Here is a 21,024-nt window from a genome sequence, read left to right as displayed (position 1 = left end):
GATGATGCGGGCTGTAAACGCTCTTGGTTGTGCTGAACATTCGGGGAAGGTGCATGACGGGAATTTTTTTTCAGAGTGGAAATTCAGTTATTTTTTATCCGGGTTCGGGCTCAAACTTCCACCGTGGTTCAGACTCTGATCAGGCTTGGTCAGAAATGATGTTTGTTTATGTTGTTACACTCTATGTTCATATGAAAAGCGACAAATATCTGTGTGAAGAATATGAGGAATTGCTGTTAAAGAGGAACGCCACACATTTATTTGTGCTGTTAACATTGTGCCGTCTTGTTGGCATATCATGTTAATACATCTTTAATATAATATCATAACATGAACCATCACATTATTAACAATGGTAATAATGTCATGTTCCCAACAAACACACATAACTGCCTTTTCTTCTCAAAAATTTGTCCTTTTCTGTAGTATTTCTAAACGTGCTGGGAGAGAGCAGAATTTTACGGTGCACTTCCTCTCAAAGGTTTTCAGAACAAAGAGGTTTCTATCAAACTCTAACATTATTGGGCATATTTTTGTTCTCATGTACTCCATAGTACAATATCTGTGACAAGAATTCCTCTAAACTCTACAAATACTACTGAAAAAATTGTTTCATTATTTTTGCTGAATATGATATCCCTTTAAACTCTACATATTTTAAATAAAAACATGTAGCTTTTAATGATAGGTGATTTAGGATCAAAACGACCATCATGTAGGAAATACAGAAACCTGAACAGTGAAATTAATAATTAAATATAAAAAAATAAATTAAAAAAGTCTGATAATGGATGCCTTTTTTGGTGGTTGGTCAAACAGATAACATCCTGTTTTTGTACCTGTCTGTTTTAAATTGGGGAAATGGTGATGCTGAAGGAACACAATCTGCCTGGATGTTTTCCTGTTCGGGTAATCCAAAGATGCCAGTGCCAATAGTTCAATGGAATGACTCTATACTGAGGTTGGAAAAGGGAGAGTGTTGCTCAATCTGTATCTTTGCTTTTAGGTAAACACTCTTGAGGAGTGGCCTTAGAGGTAATTATACCTCTTGTGTCTATTCAGCATCTGACAAAACTCCAAAAACACATTTCTGAGAGTGCCACACCCTGACAGAACCAGTTCACATGAATCAGTGCCAGCTGTGAAGCTCCATGCTTCACTGAGGGTGTGTGAACTGAGGACACCACACATGGATGCTGTTGTACCGGTAGCCAGAGGGGGGCAGTGCAGTCCGCATATCAGGGACCAGGGACTACACCCGGTCGGTTCTGCGCATGCGTAAAAGTCAGTGCATGCGCAGAATGTAACTTATTTTACGACCTGATCTCTTTTTGTTATTTTTATTTGCTTTGAGTTATAGTTTGGTTGTGTGAAATGTCAGGGCCTTCAAGGTATTCAGAGAAGGCCCTATAATCCTCTGATATAAAAAAAAACATATCTGATTAATTCTATAAATAAAATAAAATTGTATTAATAAAATAAAATTAAAAATTACGCCGACTTGTTTCTGTTGTTTTCCGTCCATGCTTTGCGCATTCGAGTGGTCTAATGCAACCAATCAGAAGAATATCCTCCATCCAGGGTATTCTGTTTCCTTGATAGAATCCCCTGACAATTGAATGTAATGAGTGTATGTACGTTTAGATTGACAATTTGATCAACCAATCATATTTGGATTTGTAGCCAGTGTTCTCTCTGAACTTTTCCCGGCTCCAGGGTATTCTAGAAGACCGCTCACGAAACCTAGCTCAGTGCTAATTAGCATTGATAGACTCTGAAAATGGCAACAGGTGGAGAAGATATTCACGCAGCGGGTGGGGATGATATCGTCGCCGGTGGAGACGATATAATCACCGAATTATTATCAGTGCCCTTTTCCAGACGACCTTTCATTGAAAAGATGGACATTGTTAAAAAAGTGCGCCCAACGCCCGAACACCTTGAGTTCAATCAACCTGCAAAAGCCGGCTATGTGCGCCATTTTCAGGCTAGCAACTGGGAACGATACGAGAACCTTAGCTGTTTAACTAAGGCTGCACAAAAACACCAACACACAGCAGCTCATCTTAAGGCAACGATAACTCTGAAAACTTTTGGAGACACAAGGATCGAGCTACAGCTGGACGAACAGAGACGATGCACAACGAAAAGGTGAAAAAAAAAATCGGGAGATTTTGAAACGTCTGATCCATTGTGTGATTTTCTTGGGAAACAGGAGTTACCTTTCAGGGGCCATGACGAGAGCAGAGAATCGGCTAATCGTGGTAATTACCTGGAGCTACTATCGTTTTTAGCGGAATATGATGCAGACTTGCACTACCATCTGTCCACTTCCAAAGTGTTTATTGGAACCTCAGGTCAAATCCAGAATGACTTGATTAGTGCTGTAGCCGATGTGATGGGTGAGACGATCAAAGAAGAAATAAGGAAAGCACCTTTTGTAGCTGTAATGCTGGATGAAACATCAGATGTCAGCAATACTGCACAGCTATCGCTTGTTCTTCGTTTTGTAACAGACGGTGGCGTAAAAGAGACATTCATCAAATGTGAGGATGTGACAGGAAACAAACGGGCAGAGGACATAGCAGCCCTGGCTCTCGGGTTCTTGGAGGAATATGGATGCGTGGAAAAACTTGTAGCTCAGTGCTATGACGGCGCTGCCGTTATGGCCTCGGGGTTAAACGGAGGCAAAGGAAAAGATCCCACAGGCCCTCTTCATACACTGTTATGCACATGCCCTCAATTTGGTTTTATCTGAAGGTGTTGCAAAAATTAGAGAATGCAAAATTTTCTTCTCACACCTTTCTGGCCTGGCTGCGTTCTTTTCTAAATCGCCAAAACGAACGCAGCTGCTTGATGAAATATGTCAGAAGAGACTGCCAAGAGTGGCACCAACTAGGTGGAATTTTTCATCAAGATTAGTGTGCACTGTATTTGAAAAGAAGGATGCTCTTAAGGATCTGTTTCATTATATAGTTGATCACCATGATGAATTTGAAGATGCTGCCGTACACAGTGCTGATGGCTACATATCAAACCTGGGAAACTTCGAATTTTGCTTTTTGCTTTCGACTTTCAACGAAATGTTTGCACATGCAGATGTGCTCTTTGAAATTTTACAGAATAAGTCATTTGACATGCACTTTTGTATGGCCAGGGTGGACGAATTTTGTATTTGCATTGAGGGACAGAGGGAACGTTTTGATCAAATATATGACGGGACTGTGCAGAACACCGGCGTGCCAACTGGACGGAGATCCCATGGAGAAACTCGCTCATACAACAAAAAGTTGCACGACAAAATTCTGGTCAAGTGCAAAATCGGTTCAAAGATCACGAAAAACTTTCATTCCTTTCCCTTTTGGACCCCCAACAGTTCACCAGCTTTAAGACTGCATTCCCTGAAGCTGCCTTCTCAATTCTGACAGCAAGCTACGGGCCGCACTTTGACCTGCCACGGCTGAAAACCGAGATGTCTGTGATGTATTCTATGGCAGATTTTCAGGGAAAGAACCCATCTGACCTCCTCTTTCTCCAACAAAAAGGACTCTGTGACAGCATGCATCAGTTATACGAACTAACATGTTTAGTTGTAACGATCCCTGTCACCACTGCATCCGTGGAAAGGACATTTGTGAAATATTATAAGTAAAAACAAAACATGTGTGCAGGGTTCATTAAAAGAGGACTTTGAATCATATCTTTCAAATTTAATTTGATATCTTTAAAAGTAGACGTGGCTTAGTGAATGCAAATCGATTCTAAACTGTAGAGGACTGTCTTCACCCTTGCAATGATATTTTTTGTGAACATATACATGTATATAAGACGACAGTATGAATTCAACAAAAAGTTTGAATGTTGTGCAGCAGAGGGTACCTCCTCCTTGAGTTATCTATATTTGCACTTTCAAAAGATAGAAATAAAGCTTGCATAATTCATCAAAGTGTCTCAGGACTAATCAGTTAAACACAAAATGATAGCAATGTAGTCTAAACATAGAAGTGTATGTTAATGAGTTGAGATGCATTACAATGAAATGCATGAAGTGTTTTGGAAGTAGTGATGGAAGAAGGTTGTTAAAAACAGTGGTCCTCTGTATATGAATGAATATTTATTCAGGGAAGTCTGACAATACGGAAGGAGGGAGGATGAGGGAGAAATTAATAATAATAATAATATTGTTTTGTTGTTTTTGCCACCTGACATGCAAACACACCTCTGATCCTTTTAGACTGCTCTACCAGCTGTTATGATGATCAAGTACAGTTTTATATGATAGTTAACTCATTGCCACAAATCACGTTAAACCACACATAATTGTATTTTTAAGATAATATTTGACAGAAAACAAGAGCTAATTAATGGTTATCACAGGATTAGAATTTTTATTACATGTGTATTTTTGATTTCACTGTGTCCTTAAAACAAGCTGACCTGTTTACATTTTAAATTATTTGTTTATATCTCCAGAAAACCCACTGACACCAGACTAGCGTTATTCCAGGCCTTTTTAACAGCTGCTCATTTCTCCAATTTTGCCAATTTAGTCTGATCAGGCCTTTAAAAAAATGTATCTTAATATCCTCTGGATTATTTTAAGTAAAAGCCCTATGATAATTAAATTATTAACTATAAAATAACCCATATTGTCTTTCTCCGCTGCGTGGACGTGGTTGTCTCAGGAGTGGGACTGCTTGCAGGCGATGGCGGTGGATCATGACACTGGCCACGATCACGAGGTGCTGCACTCCCAGGAAGCAGCGGACTCCCATTACCCAGAAGATGTTGAGGACAAACAGGTGGAGTATGAGTGCATCCACAAGCATGGGCCACAAGCACCGTCACCACATCACGCATACCCGCACAGATGGAAAAAGATGAAAAATGAATGTACACTCATGTTTATAGATAGATAGCTGACACTTTTAATTATTCTGTAATTTTCTTAAAGATTGTTTGGTCTGACCATTAAAAGAGAGCTGCAATAATGTAATAAAAGTAGGTATCAGCATTTCATGAGTTAAAAATGGTCTTATTTCTGTGATGTTCCTCAGATAAATGAATGTTGGTTTAGCAACCATGTGCTTATAGAGTTGGCATTGGCTTAGCTTATTGGACTTCTCACAGTTCTTTTCAGTCGCTTCGGCAAAGTTTTCGAAACAGATAGTTTAGCCTGTTTTGAATTGCATTAGACAGGAGAGGTACTTATTTCTTTTAATAATTCAGTGTTTACATCCAGATTGTTCTTGCCAGATAGAGGGCAGGTTATTGTATTAGGTTTACATTTTATCATTCTGTGTGGCTGTGTAGCAACAAGGCTGTAAAGCCTTGTGCAACAGCACAAAGTATATAATCCTGCGGGCTTAATATTATAATCTTCTTATTCTTCTTCCGTACAAAAGTTTGGCGCGTAACTCCCTATATATATATATATACGTATATATATATATATATATATATATATATATATATATATATATATATATATATGCACGTATGCTTTCTGACATACGTGCATATTTTCAGTGAAAAAATATGTCAGAAAGTATACGTGTTCTGTGTTGAATAAACCTCCTCAAAAGTTTACTGTGCCGTTTTTTTCTGTTATCACTGTTTTCTTAAACTGTCTCCTGCATACAGTCGCTGCATTTACAGCTTTATATTTTATGTGTGACGTCAAGCTTTAAACAATTATTGTGAATGTATCGTCTTTTACAGATTCCTGATTTACACACAGGTCCGTCGTCATTAAGGACAAGCTCCCCACAGTAACAGGCCTTCATATGATTTGGTTTTATCATATGATGTTGCTAAAATAGGAGCTGTGAACACTATTGTACGCTTTCATACTGGCGACACTGTAAGGAGAGTTTTATCCACAAGATAGAAGTTAACATCTCCGAAGTGAAGCTCTGGCAGGGACGGGGCGGATTTAAATGACTGAAATACGGTGACAGTTGCTGTCTAGACCAAAACAAGCTTATCTTTGTCTTTTATTCAGTGGAAAGGTAATTCAAACATTCGTGAATTGAAACTGGAGGAAAATAGACCGGCTTGTGCCGCGTTCTCTATGGAGAATCCAGTGCCAGCCGCCATGTTGGCTCGTTATTTTGCCGCGCAGGTCACGTGACTGAAAACATGAATCCCGCGGGGACACTGGAGATCATTTTCAGTGTAATCTATTCGATGGACATTAGTAGTGCTTCTTGAATTTCTGGGTACATAAAACGCCTGTTTTTCGGTGAGCCTGAAGATGAAGTTTCTAATGTAGCATGTGAGGTGATTAACAGTGTAGGATTTATTAGCAGAAATGAAATTATTCATAACCATGTTTTCATTAGCACATGACCTGAAACTACAAAACTTTTTTTTCCCATAAACTCAGAATTACATCAACACCAGGGATGTGTATTGGCCAGAACCTAGCGCTCTGATACAAATAAAAAAAACGAGTTATGAGTAAATATATTGCAATCCTGTAAGCAAAGCCATATGTTGCTTTTTAATTAAATCAAATTATAGTTAAGCTATCATGGTATAAAGAACACCATGTGCATCAAGTCTGAGTCACACAGTTATCACACAGTGGGATCTGCATTTGCATTTATCAGTATCATCATAGCACTATTGCAAAATTCAAGTCGATAATATCTTAAACCCCTAAATAGCAACACTAGTGGTTTGCAGTGTGCTATTTTAATGTTATTATTTTCCCCAAAAGAAAGCACAATATCCTCAACATAGAACAGGCTCATTGTCGATCAGGGATTACAACGCGTGCTGGACATGGACAAGACAAATAACAGAACAGCACTCTGGATTTTATAGTTTAGCAAACGTTTTATTGAGTGACAGATTAGTCCTTCTTGGCGGCGGCTTTCCTCATAGCGGCCAGCACGTTGCTCAGCTCCTCCCTCTTTCTCTTGGCGCGAATGTGAGTGCCGATCTGCGGAGGAAATACAGCCGCGTTAGACCGACTCTACAATCCTCAAACGCTTGACATTGGAACTGACTGAAATGTACATAAACTCTGCAGTAGATTGAGAAAGCTGTGTGTACACCACTCCATGCTAGTACAAGCAGAACACCAACTCACCCTTTTCTTGATAAACTTAAGGGCTCTCTTGTCCTTTGACACCTTCAACAGCTCCATGGCTCGCCTCTCATACGGAGCGAAGCCGCACACTTCGCGGATCATGTCCCGAACAAACTTGCTGTGTTTGGTCAGACGCTGTGGGGGAAAAGACAGAGAGCTTTTAAGACATGATCTACTCTATCGGAACAAAAAGATCCCTACAGAATCCCTATTGGTAACGTTAAATATTTAGTAGCATATCTGCAGCATGTTAGTTACACTAACACTATTTGACCCATCATAAACATTGTAAAAGGTCCAAACGTTAACGTCGTTCCTGTGAGCTACAGCTTTAGGGGACACCCAGTAGGCAATTTGGATCTGTAAATTGTATTCATTTCATGAGAAAAAATTTGGTCAGCTGCAGGACAGAATACCCCCAGATTCAGGCTGTGTTCACACTACGTGCGACACAGCTACTCACTTCAAATCGTTTCGGATGGAGGCCGGTGACTTGAACCAACAAAATGACACGCAACAAAAAGATGAGCTGATCTCAAGGGAATTTTTTCAGCGCTCCAATGACGCAGTGAGAAGTCAATCATATGTTTTTGGTCTCCCTGCCGTTACAGGTTATTCACATGTCTAATTACTACAGGAAAGTGACCATGATGAGAGAAAGCAATTAGATGGTCTAGTTGCACTTTAGCGAGGCTCAAGCGACACTCTTTTACTCTTAAAAGTGTCTCTGTATTTTTACAGTACTGCTCATATTAGTTAGCATACAAGTGGGTCTGAACCAGGACAAAGGGCGGTGCACGGCTAATTCACCAGCGTAAGCGTCCCTTTACCAAATCTACTTAAGGCAAAGCTAATAACTAAACGATATACAGTTCGAAAATGGTTAGAAGTTAGCCTACAGGGAAGTAATGCAGAATAAAAAGCCGACGTAGTCCCCTGACTCCACCTCCAATCGACATCTGGCACATCTCAATGAAATGGCAGAGAAACAACACAAGTGTAGGTGCCCCTTATTTGATGTTCTTGTATGCTTTGGAACCCAACGTTACACTAATGTGCTTACATTTATCACATCATGTCATAACAGCACCTTCACGAGTGTGTTTTACAGCATCCGTTATTAAAGCACGCGTTTGCTCATTACACGTAAAGTCACGATGCTCTGAAAAACACCAGCATACACACTTTATGTTTAGCTGATCATTTCAACAACCATGTCACCCAAATAGGGTAAAACAGCTACGTATTAATTGTTCTGTATGTCATACAAAGAGGCCTCGGGGTGAGTTTTACATCAGTTGTGACAACGCTATGCCTGCATTGTATGACAAACAATGCAAAGTCGCTCTTTCACCATTTTCCATGTACTTACTTATTGTGTGCTGGAAATATTATGTATGTAGCGTATTGTAAGTCGCCACACAAGGCTCTTCCACTTACTTTGCATGTGAGATTCAAAACGGAGATTCAAACGGTATATGTGAGAATAAACATTGCTCGTAAAATATAACGTCTATGTACTGGTTCGGACTGCGCTAGCCACTATTGGCCTGGTTCGGACCTGCCAGATGAGACACTTTCCTATCTTTTTGCTCTCATTTTCTTCAGCGATCACCATCAAAGTGTAAGTAATATTATCCATCCATCTTCCATAACCGCTTATCCAGTTAAGGGTCGCGGGGGTGCTGGAGCCGATCCCAGCTGTCAATGGGCGAAGGCAGGGTACACCCTGGACAGGTCGCCAGCCTATCACAGGGCTGACATATAGAGACAGACAACCACTCACGCTCACATTCACACCTACGGGCAATTTCAGAGTCATCAATTAACCTAAGCTGCATGTCTTTGGACTGTGGGAGGAAGCCGGAGAACCCGGAGAGAACCCACGCTGACACGGGGAGAACATGCAAACTCCACACAGAAGGTTGTCTGGCCCGGGAATTGAACCCGGGCCCCTCTTGCTGTGAGGCGACAGTGCTAACCACTACACCACCGTGCAGCCCCTAAGTAATATTATTTTTCATATATTAAAGAACCTATGTGTTAAATTTCATGAATATAAATGGTTGTTTACATGTCTAACTACTACAGGAAAGTGAATTTGATGAGACAAAGCAGTAAGAACACTTATTTTGACCTACAGTCCTGGATGTGTTGACGGCATTTGTGGTAATTTTGGTGACCCTGTAACAAGTTAATATCCCTGAAAAACCAGCAGCCCCCAGTTTTTACAACGAGGATAGAAGTGAGTCCGAACCAGGACAAAGGGCGGCACACGGCTAATTCACCGGCGTTTAATCTAGTTAATGCACAGCTAAAGTTAATGATTGAAACGATAAAGTTCCAAAAGGTAAGAAGGTAAACTTCAGTTTAGCACCATTTAAATCAACTGAATACATAACACGAACATTTATCTCAGTATTTTAAGTGGATTGTTATGTTAACTTAAACCTGTAAGGACCATAAAACAATTCCGTTAGCCGCCCACGCTTGACTTAAGATATGGCTTCTAACTATTTTAAATAAGGTGCAGACTTTACTGTTCTTATGCGAAGTTAAGTTTACCTTTGAATAAGTCAGTGTAATCATCACTCGACCACATGACACTAAAAACCTGTGCAATACAAATACACTGTGCAATAATAGTTATTCTGTCTGTATATATAATATTTCAGTTACTGTGGATTCTTTACTGTTTTTTATTGCTCATTTATAATGATTTTTTTTTTTTTAACTATGTCTCTTGTTTGCACTATCCTCTATGCCTCTTAAACACTTTTTGCACAATATCCTCTATGCTGGGCTGTAAATTTCCCCGGCTGCAGTGGTTTGGACTAATGATGGAAGCAGAATCGGAAGCACCTGCTACTCCCGCAACAAGCCACGGTGTGCCAAGCTTATGTTGGAGTGAAAGACTTTACATATTCATTCAAATCTAGCAGATTATCTTATTTTATCAACTTATAAAGTTGTGGAATTCACACATCTGTACACAAACTTTAAAACACTTTAGAGATGTCATGGTGTCATATGTGGCATCTAAACATATGCTTCATAACAGGTGGAAAGAACTACTGAACCCGATGACCAGAAGCCTACCCTCTACCTGACAGTACAGTCAACAGCAGATGAGTACTCACCCCGCGCCGGCGGCTGTGTTTGGGAGCAGTCACATTCTTGGTGACTGGATGGCCTTTGTTGAGGCCAACGGCCATTGGGTAGCGAATAGCCATGTCTGCAGGAGATGGTACAAAAACAACAGGATTACATTAGCTGCTTGGGGACAGACACATTGCAGCAACGAGACAATAGCACCCAACAGCATCCCCCTCGATTTAAACTAACAGCAGCTAAATCGACTGCTGAAAGCAGAAAAGAGCAGAACTTGAGTTCCATGTTCCTCATGGTATTGAAGTAAAGCGTTACGTCTCATCTGACACAACATGCGCGAGTTACATTAGAAGTTCGGCAGTGATACAGTAACATTAGCGGGTCAACATGTAGTTTTTATTTTAAAATATAATTAAACTCTTTGAAAGGCCTCGTCTTATACATTTTCTCCATAAATTGAGCATCGTTTCGTGACTGTTAATCTCGCTAGATTAGGAATATTAGATGCTTCAATGCGCAGAGCGATCAGAACCATGGATGCTGGCTAGAATCCCACGGGGCAACAAATATAGTCATTTCACTTGTTGTTGTGCTACAATACTGGACACAGACGTTAAATAAAGTTATTAGTACGCCGTAGTTTCAATTTGTTTAGTAGAAACGGACGGATGGTGGAGATTAGCCGTGGATTTGTGCTGATATTTTTCAACATTTAACTCTTACCTGCTGTCAATGATGGCGGTCAAGCCGGAAGGACTGCTGGAGAAGAGAGGCGGGGTAATGAAAGGTTTGACCCGGAAGACGCTGCTGCTTGTGCGCCGGTAGAGCAGCGCCCCTTCCGGCCGGGAAGAGGTACTGCGGTTTGATATGTGGTCCAGGCTGGTCCAAGCAGCAAAGTTGTTGTTTGAAACGTTAAAACTATGGATGTAGAAAACGAACAAAAATGAATTCTAGTTGTTTAAAACAAGTAAGAATGTGAGGGCATTTTGTTTTTGCATTGTGCTTTCATAATTGACAATATTGATGACAGCTTTGGCATGCTCGGAGGAAAAAAACACACTGAAAAACACTTGTGTACACAATTAACTTTTTTTCCTAACAGCCATATAAAATATAAGCATTTTTAAATTTTTTGGACTTTATTATGTGTTCACTTTTATACATGTTACTTGAAAGTCTTCAGAGACAGAAATAAATACGGTCACTTAGCTTGGGAAATCTAGGTGAACAAACTATACATAGTCAGTGACTACAATTTTTGAACTGAAGTGAATCAGTAAAGTGATGAACAAATTGCATTTCTACAATTTCACAAACTGACAATTACAAACAGCATGAATGAATGAATGAAAATACATTCATTCAAACTAACATGCCAGGGGGCATCCGCAGAAGATAATAATAGAAATAGAAACATAAAGAAATTAAAAATTAAAATAAATAATAAAAAGGGTATATCTAAGGCATACATTCAATTTGTATAATGAGCTACATAGATCACAAGCACTGTATGCTCTTAGTTTTGAGGGGCTTTTTGTCAGAACCATATTTATTAGTTTTATGTACAGTAAAACATAAAACCCAGTACATAAAACTATGATATAGTTATAATAAATAGGCTAAAGAAAAAAATGCATGCATTGCTGTGAGCTCTGTATGTAATTATACAATTTGAATTTGTAAAATAAAAACAAAAAAAACTGGTCTATGGCTTTTAAATTTACATTTATGTATAAACTATTTCTCTGCCATAGGTTAAGAATCCAAATATAACATTTTCAAGAAATAATGTAGAATCTTTGTACTTCATTCTTGCTGAACAAGAATGTGTGCATGTGTGGGTTTTCTCCCTTTCCCATTATCCCATCATCCATTGCGAAACAGGAAGCGGTCTCTGCTTTTGGCGCGGTCCTGACAGAGGGGTCGGCCATCTTGGACTCACATTAGTGTTTCAGCGGGTTTTACTCTACTCTGAGACGTTGCATGAGCATTCGACTCATTGAATGACCTCTTGCACTGATTAAGAAGTCGATTGGTTTCGCGTACCCGTTTAAGGACCGCAACAGATACGTTTGTATTTACTGCTCACGGAGCGAAGAATAAAAACTCAGGACTGTAAGAAAGAACCGTCATGGCGACAGCTACCCCAAGCCGTGAAGCTGGCCGGACGGCGGCCTCGACACCCCTCTCCCCGACCCGGATCTCTCGCCTACAAGAGAAACAAGATCTGCAGCACCTGAACGATCGGCTGGCCGTTTATATCGACCGCGTTCGGTCGTTGGAACTCGAGAACGACCGGTTGATGGTCAAAGTGTCTGAGAAAGAGGAGGTGACTACTAGAGAGGTGAGTCGAACACAAAAGAGTCAACTATTCTATCACTCATTCACGCGCAGCCTCGTAGCCGCAGACCACCTGGCCGGCCACGCTAACCGTAGCTCCAGCGTGTCTAATGGGGGCGTTGAACAATACTAAGTGAACAGCTGATAGTAACTAACCCTCGTCAGCTGCCAAACGTCCATAAAACACGCGAACCGGCACTAGTTTATCGGTTTATAAATACGCGTGACCCAACGCTACCACAGACCGCCGCTGCGTTGACTTACTTTGTCACCCGTTAATAAAGCTCTCGCGCAATTGAGTTCCCTAATCTGCATTCAAATGTAACGGAACCGGGGAGATTAAGGCGGGTCGTTCTGCGCGCCAATCTATAAAAAAGAGCGAGTTATGAGTTTTCAAATATTCGTGGGCAACATCCTCTCACGTGACGGCCAAAACGTCCAAACCCCCCCCCCAAGTTACACGTTTTAAAAGGATGCACTGTTATAGCAACGTGAAGTAAAAAGCGTCAGGCCGACATTAGATACACATTTAAAGTCCTACAGAGGACCCCGAGTCTGTCTGATTGCAGCTTTTCTCCCAGCAGTTTACTTCTCTCCTCTGTAATATGCTTTGGATTATCATTGCTGGAGAAGATCCCGGCCCCTCTGATTGAATTTAGTTGTGTCCTCCTGATTGTATTCCTTTTGTTGTCAGAAGTTGCTCTGGTAATATGTCACAAATGTTATGGCCACATTTCAGCCGTGGAATGTTTTCAGTGAAATCCAGTCCGTCCATTTCCCCCAGAGAACACAACATCATTTAAACCAGCATGTTTATCAACAACAGCATTACCTTAAGGGGCCTAGGTGCCTAGTGTTTAAAATAATTTAATACTTTTTTATATATATATATATATAAATAAACATTTTTATGGGTGGGAAACTGAAAATAGCGATTCATTTCTGTTTTGATTCTTGGTGAAATCAAATGGCAAAGTGCAATATTTTCTTAGCGTAACTGTTTTCCGCAGTCTTCAAACACTTCAATGTAAATCAGCGCAGTCGTACAAAAGCATTTTTTAAATGATTGCTTTGATAAAATATAGCAATATGCGGTGTATACCCTTTGTCCCAAAACCTACATCTCATGAAATATCACTCAGTATGACAAACGTTAAAATCTTATTGAGACCACATCTCATTCTGGTAGTCATGTGAGGACCCTGAGAAGACCCACATGAACCCCTGATAAGTAATAGATTATTGCATTGGGCACACTCACTGCCACTAGCTAGCTCCAAAAGCATACACATCAAGGCTTGGCTATGTCAACAAAGTATAAAGAAAGACGGGGTTACAACAAATACAAATTACTCAACTATATCTTGACATAGATTATATTTTGTGTCTTGGGTCTAATATATATCTGTTAGTCTCAACGTCAATCTGTACCCAGCAGAACTGTAAATTGTCCTCGCTGCTAGCTACTGATAGTCACAGAATGTCAGTGGCAAAGCTTCTGGAGAGACAGGACCCACATCTGGAAATCCTTGCAGCCAAAAAGGCTGCTTTCAAGAAATAGTAGGGTCGCTTTCTGGTTTCACTGCTCCAGTCTGGTGTTTGGCTCAACATTATAATGGTTTGAATTTGTTTGCACGCACGCCCAATCATAGCTTAACAGCAGCCTGCAGTATTTTACAGCTACTATCTGGAGTTAGCTGGATGGGGCTACGTATGTTTTTGATTGTCTTGTTGGAATGTATGTACCACACAAGAAGGAGTAGTGATAGTGAGTGGGTCATCGTTGTGAAAGTAAATTAAGGACCTGTAGAAAATAAGATGGTAAATGGACTTGTTCTTGTACATTGGCTTTCTAGTCTGCAGACCACTTCAAGCACTTTACACGACACGTCATTCACACATTCATACACTAAATGTGTGTGAATTAGAGTCAGTGAGTTGTCATTTTTAGTTTTTTACCCAGCCAATCGCTCTATTAATTACTTTGTGGTTCCCTCTCTGTAGGTGTCCGGCCTGAAGGGTCTGTATGAGGCAGAGTTAGCCGATGCTCGACGGGTTCTGGATGAAACCGCCAGAGAGAGAGCCAGGCTGCAGATAGACCTGGGCAAGGCTCAGGCTGACCTGGAAGAAGCCACACGCAGGTGATATGATACGCTACAGTACAAGAGTCAGGTCATTTTAGAGCTGATGAATCTGTAGACCAGATCAGCGTTTCCTACCAGGGTCACTTGGAAGGGCAGGTCAGCGGGCAGAATGAAGCCATAACTGTGCTCCCCTCCCTCCGTCCATGTGTTCTAGTGCCAAGAAGAAGGATAGTGATCTTGCAGCAGCGGTGTCCAGGGCCAGTGGTTTGGAGGGCCAGCTACACAAGAGCGAAGCAGCTCTTTCAACAGCTCTGAGCCAGAACTCTGCTCTCACTTCAGAGCTGGCTGATGTCAAGAGCCTGCTGGCTAAGGTGAGTACTTCAAAGTCTACTCTTCAGGAAAAAAACGACCACCTCATGATTACATCTTTCACTCCGATGGAAAAAAAGATATAGGTATGTAAGTTGTTACACACCCCAAATTTGCCATCGTAGCAGAACTAATTTTCTACATGGTGACACCCATTATGACACGTGACATAAAGAAGAGGCGACAGGGAACAAAAAAAAAAAAAAAAAACAGATTCAGGGTCAGTCGATTAGAACCAAAGACTGAATCCAAGCCTATCCCACTGCTCACCTCCTCAGAGGACCAGAATCCACAATGACATTTAAATGTTCTCAGCTTTACCTCCATAGCCTGCCCGTGATGGCTCAGTCCGTTCAATCTATGTTGAGTTTCCATGTGCTCATATTTTCTCATAGGCAGAGGACAGCCATGCGGTTGCTAAGCGCCAGCTGGAGGCGGAGACACTGATGCGTGTTGACTTGGAGAACCGCTGTCAGTCACTGAGTGAGGACCTGGAGTTCAGGAAGGGCATGTTTGAAGAGGTAAGAGTGTGTGTAGGCCAGTGACATGTGGAGCCACAAATCATTATTTCATTCATCAAATATTCTTCATGTAGAAATGAATGATAAAATCACAGCACAGACGATACAATTCCTAACAGAGTCACCTCTGCATTTAAGGCAGAGAGATGGTTCTAACAGCTGGTTGAAGTTTCTCACAGTTGCTCTCCAATCGTCTTCCTTGTGTTCAGGAGGTGCGTGAGTCTCGGCGTCGACAGGAGCACAGGATAGTGGAGGTGGACTCTGGAGTCAGACAGGACTACGAGTTCAAACTGGCATCGGCTTTACAGGTATGCTGGGATTAATGTGGCGGCTGTGGCGTAGTGGAGAGCAAGGTAGTTCTCCAATCAGAGGGTCGGTGGTTCGATACCCGGCTTCGGCAGTCGATGTGTCCTTGGGCAAGACACTTAACCCCAAGTTGCTCCTGAAGGCTTGCCATCGGTGTGGACTGGATGTTGCATGAATGTTAGTTAGAGTCTGATGGTGGCACCTTGCATGGTAGCCTGTCATCAGTGTGTGAATGGGTGAATGATATGTAATATACTACTGATTGTAAGTCGCTTTGGATAAAAGCGTCTGCTAAATGTAATGATAACTGTTGTCATATCTGTGGGAGGGCTGGGCAATAAAAGCTATGTATGTATACATATATAGTAATATCAGTGACATAGAATGCAAATATGGGGTTCACATGCTTAGCACTGCACCATAGAGAAGTGTCGTTATGTTGACATGAAGACTACACCAAGTTAAAAGCTCAGTAATCTGTTTGAAGTAGATAAACAGTGACGGACAGCATGGTTCTGTTGCTGTATTACTGGAACAAGTACTGTTGAAATACACCATATGCTCAATTTACAACATGGCTATTTATTTTATTTTATTTTATTTGAGAATTGGTACCAATACAGTTTGTGTGATCCCACAAGGACCTGAGGAGGCAACATGATGAGCAAGTCTCTCTGTACAAGGATGAACTGGAGCAAACCTTCCAGGCCAAGGTGAGAGACAAATCTTTTTTTTTTTCCTCTGTTCCTTTTATCGTTGAAGCTCCAACTCACTAACAAAGTCTGCCTTGTTCTCACTCCAGTTGGATAATGCCAAGGTGTCCTCTGAGATCAATGACAAGGCAATGGGCACAGCCAGGGAGGAGATGCAGGAGTCCCGTATGAGAATAGAGAGCCTCGGGTATCAGCTCAGCGCCCTGCAGAAACAGGTACTGCTTTATGAAACACGCCTCACATTCAGGAATTGTATTGCTCATTAGCTTTATGTATTGTAAATGTCATGCTGATCGGTCGCTTGTATTTTTTAGGCTGCTGCCTCAGAGGATCGAATCAGAGAGCTGGAGGAGATTCTGTCAGCAGAGCGAGACAAGCACCGCCGTGCCATGGAAGGAAAGGAGCAAGAGATGAGCGAACTGAGAGAAAGGATGAACGCTCAGCTCAGTGAATACCAGGAGCTTCTGGACGTTAAGCTCGCTCTGGATATGGAGATCAACGCATACAGGAAACTGCTTGAGGGAGAGGAGCACAGGTACAATACACACACGTACACATACACACTCTACACAAAGAGCTAAATGTAATATAAAAGTCTTGCTTCTGTATGGAAACAGCACAATCATAGCTAGAAGTAGAGAGAACTCGATGTCCTTTGTGCAGTAAAACACAGTTACAATGCCATAAATGATAAAAAATAAATAAAAAATGAATTTCTTTGAAAATGTATTTTACAAAAAATGGCAAACAATGGAATCTATATATCCAACATTAATCCAAGTTGCCAGAAGAGATGGATACTTACAACCTCTCTCTCTTCTCCTTGTTTTGCGTGGCCCGATTTTGTGTATACCCACCATAACTCTTTGGTGAATGGTTTGCCTCTTTTAGACTGAAGCTGTCCCCCAGCCCGTCTGGCCGAGTCACTGTTTCGAGGCTTACGGGATCTTCCTCCTCCCGCTCCTCCAAAAGGAAGAGGATTGAGGCCGAGGCTAAGGATGTGCCGGAGCTGGGAAGAGAAGGGCAGCTGCTGGTGTCTGAAGAAGCCACAGCTAGCGGAGCAGTCTCCATCTCACCCACTGACATGGACGGAAACGCAGTCACGCTGACCAATGATACCGCTCAGGTGAGTAAGACTGGCCTGGTGATCAGTAGCCTCACAGTTACAAAAACTCTGAACACAAAATACTTTATTATGGTTGGATCTACTCCAATATGATGGCAGTAAATGTTGATCATTACAGGTAGAATTAAAAACCAACCAGGCCTGCTGTTAAAAGTTCTTGTATGTTAATCTTTGTTGTGTGTTTGCAGGACCAGCCATTGGGCAACTGGAGGTTGAAGAGACAGGTGGACAATGAGGACGAGGTCGTCTACAAGTTCTCCCCGAAGTTTGTCCTCAAGGCTGGACAGTCAGTGACGGTGAGAAATATCAAGTAGACAAAGTTGTTACTCTTTATCAGGGCTGGGCCATTTGGACAAATCTTCTGTGCATGTCTCCATAATGAGATGTATCACCATAGAGTGTGTTTTCTGGTAATTCAACAAATAAATAGTCTGGGGGAGGTCACAGTGTCACTCAGGAGAACTCCCAGAGCTCCATGTGAACACTTGTAGCTGCACCAGTGAAATGGCGAGAGCACTGTTGAAGCTGAATGCTCTCCATGTTCACACCTCTGTCTCTGTTTTGTTTAGTGTCCGATTTTATTTCTGTGTCTGCCGTCTCCAGACTGTGAACATATGATTTATTAACCTGCACTGTGCGTAAACAGGTGTGGTCCGCTGATGCCGGAGTTGCCCACAGTCCCCCATCTGACCTGCTGTGGAAGAGCCAGACCTCCTGGGGCACAGGGAGCGACATAGTCACCACTTTGGTTAACGCCGATAGCGAGGTAAAGATATTTTTGTGCTTTTCCCGTGCGGACCTCCAAGTGCTCCGCGTTGAACATTGTTCGCCGGGCTCTGGAGCTCTGAAGGGTGCTCTCTGTGTTTCGAGTCATGTGGTCTGACGGACTGTCTTGCAGGAGGTGGCCACGAGAAGCGTATCCAAGACCGAGGTTGAGGTGGAGAACGGAGAGGAAGAGGAGGAAGAGGTAGAAACGGTGAGTTTTCTTGTTTCTTTTTGTCCATGTGAGAAGCACACAAAAGATGAGTTTGATTTCTATCAAAGAGGACAGGCTAAACTCTGTGTACGTTTGCCACAAGTCCCAACATTTCCATACAAGTTGGATTATACGCGGTCTCACCATTAGCACAGGACGCTGGTGAATGCTACGTTTTCATTTGGAAGAACACGTCACAACACGACAAATGCCAGTCCAACCGGTTTGCATAAATTGAAGTTGTTCCACCGGGCCAAACCAGGCCATCCATCTCCAACATATACCTGATAAAATGTTCCTGATGATAATCTGAATCTTTTGGTTTCTCTCCAGGGAAAGGTGTCCTCCAGAGAGTGCGCCATCATGTGAAGCTTCTGTCAGCTTTCACTTCCCCATTCTATATATTTTTTTATTTTCTCTTGAGCCACCCAAATACGATCCTGTTCATTGCCTAATCATTAGGTGTTTTTTACTGTTCAAGACAATATAAGAATTTTTGGACTAATGGACTCTTTTTACTGCCCTCTGCATTTCTGGACCTGCTTTAATGAATTGTTTTCCTAAACCTCGCTAGCAATGCTAATGTCTGCGGATCACAACCATGACTGTGGTGTTGCACCTGAATACTTCCACCCCGACTAGAACCAGTACTCTCTATGTCTGCGGCTCATTCATCCTTCATGCACCATAGAACACAGTCTGTAACTTTTGCTCAGGAATCAGCTGAAAGAACCTTTGAGTTCCGAGACGAATTACCTCTGCAGCATAGCCATAACGATACGATGAGTTCCATTACTGTAGGGTTGAACAAACGAGGGGCGGGTCGTTACATTTTTGGGAGAGCAGTTTCTCCTCCATAATCAAGGCTTTGAAGTGTTTCTCATCTATAACATTAATGTGTGTGGTTACCAGATTGATTTCCTCAATTTTGTACTTGTGCGTCCGTATGCCGTGCTTTACATCGCTAGTTATTTTTCTATAGAGTGCTCGTCTATGTAATCAATTTGTATACACCATATACCTTTTTTCTTATTGTAGTGTTTTGGGATTTCCGGGATGATTAAGGATTAGTGTTTATTACCTTTAAGATACTTCAGGATGCTGACAAAACAATACTGAACGCTACTGCTGCAGTGTTCTTTAGAGCGTTTAAAGCTGTCCTCAGATCGGCAGAAGCCACGACTTCTTGTCCAGTGGGAGACAGGTGACCGGCTCTAAAGTCCAGCAGTGTTAGACTAACTGACTCTTAGGTTATTACTGATCTGATTTTGGATTATTGTAAGGCTCTGTCATATGTAATGGGGATTTAGTCCCTCCAGGAATTGTCATGATTTTAGCACAAGAATTCATGTGTTTTCAGTGGAAATGACCAGCCTTTTCATGAAAACTGGTCAACCTTTTACCAATCACACTAAGTTCCATTGAGATGTCAAATTATAAAGCTTCAGTTTCAACAAGAAACAAGTTCCTTTGATCTGCACGCTGGAGTTATTGTTGCATATTGGTATGCATGATCATCAGTTTGTTCTTTCAACAATAGCACAGTTTGCATCTGAGGTGCAATTTTTAACTGAAATCAGAAAATGGCAGAAATTTGGCCAAAAGTTACGTATTCAGGAGTATTTTCAGAAAAGCTTCTGAGCCATAAAGCGGTGTCCCTGGAGGGACTGGTCCATGACTCGGGCCTGACCAGTTTTGCTACACTATAGATGTGACTTTGTGATATTTCTGTTGAGAACATCATTTAACCTGATATTGTTATGGGGGGGGGGCATGCAAAATGTGAGTTCTCCTTCATGATTAACTGTTGTTGAACTACTTTTTGTACACAATAAATGTTTTACATATACACCGTTGATGTCACGAGTCGTTATTAATACACAAACAGGGCAGTCCCTAAATGACAGATAGGTTTTCCTTATTGTAAGACATATTTTAAAAGCAATTACAAAATGTCAAAGTCAGGCACTTTTTGTAACATGATATATTCCATATTTCTGTTTGATGAGTAGCAAACAGAAATGTTAAGTGACCTGCCACAGTGGAAAGAGAGTGACATGGTGTCCCTCACTTCACCAATGTAAAGTAATGTGTGTATATATATATATATATATACACATATATACAGTGGGTACGGAAAGTATTCAGACCCCTTTAAATGTTTCACTCTTTGTTTCATTGCAGCTATTTGCTAAAATCAAAAAGTTCATTTTTTTTCGCATTAATGTACACTCAGCAACCCATCTTGACAGAAAAAAACAGAAATGTAGAAATTTTTGCAAATTTATTAAAAAGAAAAACTGACATATCACATGGTCATAAGTATTCAGACCCTTTGCTGTGACACTCATATTTAACTCACATGCTGTCCATTTCTTC

At 41.4% G+C, this 21,024-nt stretch overlaps 2 protein-coding genes across 2 annotated transcripts; one reads left to right on the top strand and one right to left on the bottom strand.

The window, feature by feature from the left end:
- Positions 1 to 6,823: 6,823 nt before the first annotated feature.
- On the bottom strand, positions 6,824 to 11,042 carry rpl36 (ribosomal protein L36). Its single transcript, XM_054596891.1, has 4 exons — positions 10,934 to 11,042; positions 10,240 to 10,334; positions 7,100 to 7,234; positions 6,824 to 6,949 (listed from the first exon to the last, which is right to left on the bottom strand). The coding sequence occupies exons 2-4, from the start codon at positions 10,330 to 10,332 to the stop codon at positions 6,860 to 6,862; spliced, it is 318 nt and encodes a 105-aa protein (XP_054452866.1). The 5' UTR covers positions 10,333 to 10,334; positions 10,934 to 11,042; the 3' UTR covers positions 6,824 to 6,859.
- Positions 11,043 to 12,095: 1,053 nt separating this feature from the next.
- lmnb2 (lamin B2) lies at positions 12,096 to 20,496 on the top strand. Its single transcript, XM_054596881.1, has 13 exons — positions 12,096 to 12,554; positions 14,555 to 14,691; positions 14,849 to 15,005; positions 15,399 to 15,524; positions 15,734 to 15,832; positions 16,472 to 16,543; positions 16,633 to 16,758; positions 16,858 to 17,078; positions 17,435 to 17,669; positions 17,858 to 17,965; positions 18,316 to 18,435; positions 18,568 to 18,645; positions 18,979 to 20,496. Exons 1-13 carry the CDS (start codon positions 12,342 to 12,344, stop codon positions 19,012 to 19,014), a joined length of 1,728 nt encoding a protein of 575 aa, XP_054452856.1. The 5' UTR covers positions 12,096 to 12,341; the 3' UTR covers positions 19,015 to 20,496.
- The last annotated feature ends 528 nt before the right edge of the window (positions 20,497 to 21,024 follow it).

This window comes from Anoplopoma fimbria, chromosome 3 (genome assembly GCF_027596085.1).
Source record: "Anoplopoma fimbria isolate UVic2021 breed Golden Eagle Sablefish chromosome 3, Afim_UVic_2022, whole genome shotgun sequence".
Taxonomy (NCBI): Eukaryota; Metazoa; Chordata; class Actinopteri; order Perciformes; family Anoplopomatidae; genus Anoplopoma; species Anoplopoma fimbria.
Note: the sequence above shows the minus strand (reverse complement) of the source record. Positions and strands in the feature narration are given on the sequence as shown.